At 36.6% G+C, this 9,017-nt stretch overlaps 1 protein-coding gene across 1 annotated transcript in view; it reads left to right on the forward strand.

The window, feature by feature from the left end:
* The window catches only part of LOC102200256 (collagen alpha-1(V) chain), a 32,062-nt gene that overhangs the window by 8,644 nt on the left and 14,401 nt on the right, over positions 1–9,017 (forward strand). Inside the window, exons 11-14 of the mRNA XM_005750836.1 lie at positions 3,634–3,687; positions 4,181–4,234; positions 4,491–4,544; positions 5,464–5,508. Coding sequence (XP_005750893.1) covers positions 3,634–3,687; positions 4,181–4,234; positions 4,491–4,544; positions 5,464–5,508 — 207 coding nt within the window. The remainder of the gene's footprint in view (positions 1–3,633; positions 3,688–4,180; positions 4,235–4,490; positions 4,545–5,463; positions 5,509–9,017) is intronic.

Below are 9,017 nucleotides of genomic sequence, written 5' to 3' on the forward strand. Positions count from 1 at the left end.
AGCTTGAAGGATAAACTGCCCGCAGGGGCGTGCTGGGTGTTTTTTTTTATTTTTATATATAGGCTTCCACTGAGAGGCCAGTTAAGGACAGATAAAAATGGACCCTAAGTGCATTTCAATAAATTGCTGCACCTATTTTTTATTTTCATAGCAAAATATCAAGAACTGAGTGATGAAATGGTGGGAGACCTTTGCATGGTGCTACATGACCCACTGGTAATATCAGTTTGTGTGTCATTTGCATTACAATATGGTTTTTATTCCAAACATGACAGAAATTTGTCAAAATAATGAATGTCTGCTGGCATCAGAAAAAGTACATTAAAAGATTTGGGTAATAGCAATAGTGTTCCCTTTATCAAGAAGAAATATCTATATGATTGTTTTCCTTTTGGAACTTTCCTGCTCAATCTTCCACAGCGCTGTACATCAATTATATAGTAAAAAGAGCACTCGGCTTTTTAGAAATCGTATATGTTATTCTCATGGCCCAAGGCGGCAAAAACCAGCATCTGTGAAAATGAGCCATTCCCTTCCAATACTTCAGACCAGGAGGAGTCACACTCTAATCTGTGAAGAGAAAGCGATGTACAGCCTGGAGGGATACGTCTGACAGTGATGCTGGGACTCACTTTGTCGTCTTTTACGCTGTTTGTTTGAACTTTCAGATCCGACGGAGCTTCATTTCGTAACATGGTAATGGTGTCAGTTAGAAATTGGAAATCCTGCCTCATAGTCAAAATCATTCTTCCTTCTTTTTGGACGTTTTTTTCCCCCATCAGTTACTCCTCCATTCTGCCAGTTCAGGTTTTATCTCACATTTCAAATTAAAAGCCATTAAAAACAAAATAAAGAAAATATAATAACATAAAGAAAATAACATTCTTCTGTAAATTACTGTACATATTTATACATGTAAGTAAACAAAAAGTACTTTTTGTTAAACTTGTCTTGAGTAATAGTTCCCCAGGTTTTTTGAAGAAATGTCAAAGTTCTTCTTTGCTTTTTCACGCATTTTCAGTCCAGTCCTTGTACCGGACCATTTTCAGAGGAATGTTTTTGTTTGTTAAGCCACAAAACACTGACCTATAAATCATTCATAAAAAGCACCTAATTCAAAGAGTGAAACAGTGCTGTGTCTACACACAACAGCAATTGGACCTTTAGGCACTTTGTCAGAAGCAGCATGTCACAAAAAAATACAGTTCATTCTCATTTTCTTTTTGGTTGAAACAAGAAAATATACTAAACATTGCACATTTTACAGTATAAAATATCATTTTTTGCATCACCAAGGAGATTATCAACAAGCTCAGGAGAAGAGTGGATGCCAAGAAGCTCTTCTTAAGGAAGGGAAAAGGTGAGAAGACACTGAGGTGTAGAAAATTACATAAGAATTGTGTAATATAGCCCAATTCATTGGGGCTAAAGGAAAGAAGCACCATTACGCTTGATGTTAGTGAACATGGCGAGGGTAACGTGTACATCTGCGAAGGCACCATCAGTGCTAAACAGCAATTCTATAGGTTTGGGAGCACCATGTTCTCCCATTCAGACAATCTTTGTTCAGCAAAGTTTATACTCACTTGAAGATAGTGCCAAAAACAACATTCTGAAAACAGCAGCATGACTTTGTACCAAAAGAGTTGAGTTGCTAAATTGGTCTGCCTGCAGTCCAGACCTGTCACCCACTGAAAGCACTGGGCCCATTTGGAAACTTGAAATTTTCACAAAGGAAGCCTCTGTTGTTGAACTGCAGAGGAGCTGAAATCCTATATCAAGCAAGAATAGAAAAACATGTCACTCTCAAAATTGTAGCAATTGGTCCCCTCTGTTTCCAAACACACACACACACACACACACACACACACACACACACACACACATGCTAAGAAAACAAACCATAGATGTTCAAAGTTATCTGTAATAATGAGAAATGGCACAGGAAAATAATATTGAACACGCTGACTGAAATGTATGTAATACTTCGTAAAGAAGCCTTTGTCGGTGACAAGATGTCTCCTGTGTGGAGAAACTAGTCACAAGCATTACTCAGGTGTGATTTTGGCCCTCTCCATTACATAGTTTTCAAATTCAGATGTTCTGTGAGTTCCTTCTATGAACTCTGAGCTTTAGTTCTTTACATAGATTTTCCATTGGGTTCAGGTCAGGTCTGAGCCATTCTAGCAGCTTTATTTTCTCTCTCTGACACCAACTGAGTTTCCTTGCCTGTGTGTTTGGGATCACTGTCTTGCTGAAGTTTTCCACCCTTGTTCCATCCTGGTATATTTGAAACCATGAAATTCCCACCTCCAAACTTCAATGTTGCTCTGGTGTTTTAGGGTGATATGCACTGCCTTTTGACTTCCAAACATTATGTGTATTATGAGATCCAAAGAGCCACTCCGTACTGGCTGAAGAATTGTAAAATATTATTACTACCATAGTTAAATAATATAGTTCCCTGCTCATGTATGAAAGGAGTTATTATCACTTTATCACAGCCCATCTCACATGATGGCCAAGATGATTACTTCATCTGTTATGATGCTTGTCGCTACCCGATCTGTACCACGCACGCGAGAATCTTTCGTCACTTCCTCTCTTTGCCAACATTGTGACAGTTAATGTATTTCAATGACATGGTTAGCGCCAAGTAAGCTCCTAGTATTTCTGGACATATTTCCTTTTCGACTGCCCGGGACATTTAAACAATGGATACCTCCGTATACAAGCCTATTGTGTCTAAAAATAAACATTTGTAATGAGTCACGTGAAGATTCATCAGCCAAATTAAGTGTTTACTGACAATTGACAGTGATAGCGGACATCATCGTCACAATTCCAATCAATCCTCTCCACATAGACAAACATAAACACACTCGACTATTACTAAATCAAATTTAACACGCATACACAACGAAACAGAAGAAGAAGAGAACATCTGCACGTAGGCGGTAAGATCGGGTAGACCGGATCTGTACGGTCTGACTTTTGAACATGTGAGTAAGGATTGGGGAGGCCTGATCCGTAACTTTTTTTTTTTGGTCTACATTGTATTGAAATGTTTCATTATTGCAAACATTTTAACAGATACTTATTATTGTTAACATCTTAACAGATACGCTGACCCGTAACTATAATAAAATGCTTCGAGTGGAAGTAGATGCCTTTCGCACATGCGTGGTACGGATTGGGTTTCCGGTACGGATCGGGTAGTGACATGGTAAATCACTGAAGAGTTTTTGCCTGCAAAAGAATCCTGCTCTTGTGAACACAACAATTTCTTTCAAACCTCTAGAATCGTTCTTCATATTAGGCACAAAGTTTCACTTTGACTCAGGAAAGAACATAAATTTTGATGTTCAAATTAGGACAAAAAATAAATGAATAAATGACATAATTAACTAAAATTATAAAGTGATGATGCAATTTTTAATGAATAGATGAGACAGCATTTTCCAGTTAATGTTTCAGTGCCACAATTCACCATAAATCACCACATTTTACTTTTGGCTAGACCCTGGATTGGGGAGATTAATATTATAGACATGGATTCAACCCTAGAACTTGATGAGCTGATGGAGCCACACAACTGGAAAAGGTGGTAATTGAGTTTTTTGGTTATTTCAGGGTCGTCGTGGTGATGCTGGGCCTGCTGGAGGAAGAGGGACTAAAGGTATCAAGGTAAAGGAAAAAAAAGAGTGATAACTATGTCCTCATGATAATTACACGACTGGAATACAACAACGCAGCTGTGTTTTATGTTCAGTAACATTTTGATGAGGCAAATGCTGAAATTATTTTATTAATCATTTATTAGTATCAGTATTTATAAACTCAAATATTAGTGGTTCTTTTCAATTTTTATCTTTATTTATTTATTTGGCCAAGTAAATAGGCCCATAAAGACATGGAAATAAACTGATTTTTATTGTTTTGTTTTTTTCTTAATAAATTATTGAATAAAATACTGGTTTAACAAGTAATAACAGTAACAATCAGTACTTGTTACTAAAGTGTATACAGTGTGTATATGATTTTTTTTATTTTAAGTTTCTGTATTTTATGAATTTATTTACACTGAATAATATAATAAAGTTTTTAACCATGTGTTTTGAATGCTCTGGTGGTTTATTAGTTTTTGGCACTTTGGATGGATGTGTTTCTTCTTTTTTAGGGCGCTCCTGGTGACAAAGGCAGACAAGGTCCTCAGGGAAGAGACGGACCAAAGGTATATAAGTATCACGTACTTAAATTCTTCAAAAAAGAAAATGTTTGGTGATTTCCCCTGGCACACAACTGAAGGTGGTTTAAAATGTCTATGATCAAAAACTGACACAGTTTCTTTGCTTAAAAGAAAATAATTATTTTTATTCTTCTGCATTATGTCTAGCTGTTTATTGCACAGTTTTTTGATAACCAGCAGTGCCGGTTAAAGTCACAGCTGTCTTGGTGTCGATCTAAACATGTTTGTTCTTCGTCAACAGGGTCAAACAGGAGCCCCTGGGTTTCCAGGTGATGTTGGCGAGAGAGGCTACACTGTAAGACACATCATTACTGGTCATGGAAACTACCTAAACATCTTAACATTTACTCTATGTGTCATCATTTGATTTGAATTTTAATCTCATTTGACTTCCATAACCTTTCCTTTCTTGGCAATTTTTTTTAAAATCAAAAAACCGATTCAAAACATTGTATCAAAGGTTTTTAAGACATCTGATGATGCAGTTTCTCTGGTGTATTAATATATATCTGGGACTCTATTCAATTATGCATTAGTTATGTTATGCAATAGACAAAATATCTTCAAATATCTCAGCATGCTTGTTTTAATCAGCATAAAAGTGTATTAATAACTTCTCTGTCTGTGCAGTCCCAAGTTTGCTCAATCTGAGACGCACAGTAGTTAGTTTTACCTCTATTAGCAAATGAGCAGGAGGAAATTTCATCAGCTGTGAGCTGTGAATTTGATTAAATCTACACGAAAGGCAGAACGTACAACTTTTTTTTCCTATGTCCTCCAAACACGCTTTTCAAACTGTCCCATTACACAGAACAGAGTCACAGATATAATTCCATAAACCTTTCCTGGGATGAGGAGATTCACGTTTCTCTTTTCTTCGGGTTTCCATTACAACAAATACTGACGCATACTATAGCGGTACACATGTGACTCTGTCAAGGGTTGCCTTGTGGTTTAATCTTCCTTTATTTAATTGTGTTCCATCTACGTAGCAACAGATGATATCACTCAGACTCCTCCTTTTAAAGTGACACAAGCTCCTAAGCTTCAGGCTCTAGTACAAAGCAGCTTATTTAGTGTTTTCATTTCTAAAATTTCCCGAATTCACTGTTTTATATAATTTTCTTCTTCACGTCATATTTGAACTCATTTCTCTTTTTTCTCCTTTGATTTAAAACAATCTGAGAACAATATTTCTTGTTCATCCTCCTCAGGGTTATCCTGGACAGCAAGGCCCAATCGGAAAGAGCGGTCCGAAGGTACACAAATAAACTGAGGCACTTTTATTCTGCTCAAATCTTTTTTTTTCATGCCCGAGTGTCTGTATTTAAGTGCACCCAGTCATCCTTTCAGTTTCCAGATTATGGCCTTCATGATTCAGCCTGGGAAGAAAACTTTTGCATTTTATGAGTCTGAGAGTCACTCTGGCTCCTGGCCACATTTCACAGGAATCTCACATAAATATTATTACTGCCCAGAGGGTACATTTTTTTCCCCAGTTTGGATATCTCATTTCTGCCCTTTTGCGAGACCCACATCACAAACTAATGAATCAGCCATAAAAATAGCAAAACTGTCTAAAGCCAAGGCACACTGTTAAGAGCTGGTAAAACTCCCTACAAAAAAGCTAAAATAAAGGGAATGATGTAAGTATGGGCAATTAAAGAATTTAGTATTAATGTAACACACAAACATATGCAGTGTTAGTTGACTCTAAGTACACACTTTATTAAGCTGAATAAATGACAAAAACACTTTTGTATAACAGTATACATCACTGGCTCTCAAACCTTTTCTAACCTATTTCAGCCTAGAAGCCAAAATAAGTTATAGCAACACACAATAAAAAAACAAAAAGAATAAAAATGGTTGAAGTTGAATTTTACGTAAATGTGCCAGCACAAGCACATGTATGTTTCCTTGCCTTCCCCCCAAAATATTGTATTGTAATTTATTCATTTGTTTAACTTTATATTTTTCACCTGTTTGCTGGCACCTCACCAGTGGTCCTACTGAGACTTCAGAGTAGTAGTCAGAAAAACTTCATGTTGACTGAAGGCTTTCAAAAGCCTCCTTCAGGAAAACCTTTTAAATAAATGATTAACAAGGAACAGAAACATTTTTATCGTATTAAAAATAAAATAAAAATTAAATTAACCACAACAAGAATAAAACAAGATGATTTGTAGGAGATCTTAATAATCTGTTTGCTCAGTTTTATCAGAAAATCAAAAACAAACAAACAAGATTTCTATCTTAATGCATGCTCAATCATCCAGGTAAGTAAATCTCCAAAAGGTGATTCTGTTCATCTGGACGTAACGTTTTCAGTGGGAGAAATGTTTCGTCATTCATGCAGGTTTCCCCAATCTTATAAACAGCATATTTGCATAATGACTGAAACCAGCCCACTGAAGGAACAATGGGCTGGGAGGTCAGTTCCTTTATCATGATTATGCAAATTCTCATGACCATTGATCAACAACCACTGATCAATGGCCATGAGTACCATTCACAGAGAGTTGGGGAATGGCTGCAATCACAGCATTGTACGATGGCGAAAGATGTACTCTTAGGCCCCCTCCTCAATTCAGAGATGCTCTTTCCCTTTTCACGTAAATGGCCTCCTTGACTCAAACCAGCATTCCTCCCTGTCCAGGATGTGCACATCCTCATCATTGAAAGAGTGTCCACTGGCCTGTAGATGTAAATGACAAAAGTCCAGCTGGGATAACCACATTTACTCAGGGCCTTCTTGATGTGATGTTCTTCTGCCTCCCTGGCTGCTGTGTCTGTGGGGATCGTGTTCGCTCTGTGTTGTAGCGTCCTGATGACACCCAGTTTATACTCCAGTGGATGATGAGAGTCGAACCTTAAATACTGATCCGTATGCGTAGGTTTATGGTACACATCAGCTTTTAGCTGTCCCCCATTACTGATGGAAATCTCACAGTCTAACAAGGCTAACCTGCCACTTTTCATATCCATATGAACAGAATCAACTTTTGGAGATTTCTATCAATGGAAATCACTGACTGAAAAATGTGTATGTATATTTAAAATTCTATCATATTGAGAAAATTGTGGAAATATATAAGAAAGGTTGGGAAAATACATAATAAAAGAAGAGGATGCACAGTTTCCAGTAACAAAATTCCAAATATTTAATGTGTGTCAGCTGTTAACTAAGTGGATCATGTGACAAGTTGGCTTATTAGGCAACACCAAGCCAGAATATGTGCTATATAAAGCAATTACACTAATTAACTAAAGAACACACACACACACACACACACACACACACACACACACACACACACACACACACACGAGATGAAAGGATGAAGATACCTAAAAATCTGTTTAACGAGTAGAAATCAGGAGTGTGCTTAGCTTAGCTTAGCATACAGACTGCAAATGGAGGGAAAAGAACTTGTGTGGTTTAGACAGCAAAACCACCTACTTACTAAATAAGAAACTCTTTGGCAACCCTTATTTTTCACAATATTTTTTTATTGCAACAAACTAAACTTATGACAGACGATCATGTTTGTCAATCAGTCACAAGTGGAAAAAGATCATTTCTTCCTGTGCTTCATATGACCTTTGTAATCTAAATGTGACACTGAAAAATGGGAAATATATATTTGATCTGATATAACGGATGATAAGCAGATTCAATAAATCAACGTAGATTCTCATTGGTGGCAGGCAAAATCCCCATAAGCTGTTTTTCTCTCAGTAGGAAAGAAAGTAATTTTCTTGTGAGTCATTTTTAGCTCTAACTTTAGGTCTCCCTGAAACTTTAAGTTCAGAGAGGAAAAAAAATACCATATATTACACTTATTGCTATAGGGTTTTAAAAAAGTATATGTATACCTTTACCTTTACCTGAGCTATAGAAGCCAAAAAGAAAGTAGAAAAATGAAAAGTTTCAGTGATGTAATCAAAGTAAAGTATAAACTGGAAGCACTGGATTAAATCACTGTATTAGCTGTTTTGGCAGAGAATCGAAAACACAGAGTAGTTTCTGAACTTTCCCAAAGAGTTCTCTCTTACTTTGATCTCAGCCATCTGACTTTTTGTTAAATATTTTTACACTTACAGAGATGTTTACTGAAAAGTTTCTGTACAAAATCCTCACTAAAATACTGAGTCAAACTGAGAAATGCATGAACACTGGTGTCTAATAAGAGTGCCAGTATAACAAAACTGAGGCTAAGGTTCTTTGAAGAGCTGTAGTTGAAGGGTAGTAAGTAAAAGTGAAAGTAAAGAGTAAAAGTGAGTACAGGAGTTATCTTAACTTGACTTGGTTCCCAGAAAATCTATTTAACCTGTTTAACCAGTTCGCAACCATTTAACAGTGTGCTGCTGCCAAAGTTATTTATAATGTGTAATGTAATGAACAACCCAAGTTTTTGTTTAACTAGTTTCACACACAGCAGCACGTCAGTGTGATTCACTGACAGGAACAAACAACTCAAAACTTCATTTTCAGTTTTCTCTTAGGATTTCCTGAAGCTGAAGCGGTTCCGATCATTATATGATTATCAGTTGATTCACTGAGTCGTTAAAAAGTAGTTTAGCTAGTTACATTTTCTGGAGCCCGTTATTCCTACCACTCCTTTTTATTTTACTTTTTTGCTGAGTCATTTTACCTAATTTCTTTCTGATTGCATCTTGATCCTTGAATCCTAATCCTATCCTAAGATAAAGTGTAGAAGTAGATCAAAGATGCATCTTTTACTCTTTGGGAACATTTTTGTAG

Source organism: Pundamilia nyererei, unplaced genomic scaffold (assembly GCF_000239375.1).
Source record: "Pundamilia nyererei isolate P.nyererei 1_Seehausen unplaced genomic scaffold, PunNye1.0 scaffold00289, whole genome shotgun sequence".
Lineage (NCBI taxonomy): Eukaryota > Metazoa > Chordata > Actinopteri > Cichliformes > Cichlidae > Pundamilia > Pundamilia nyererei.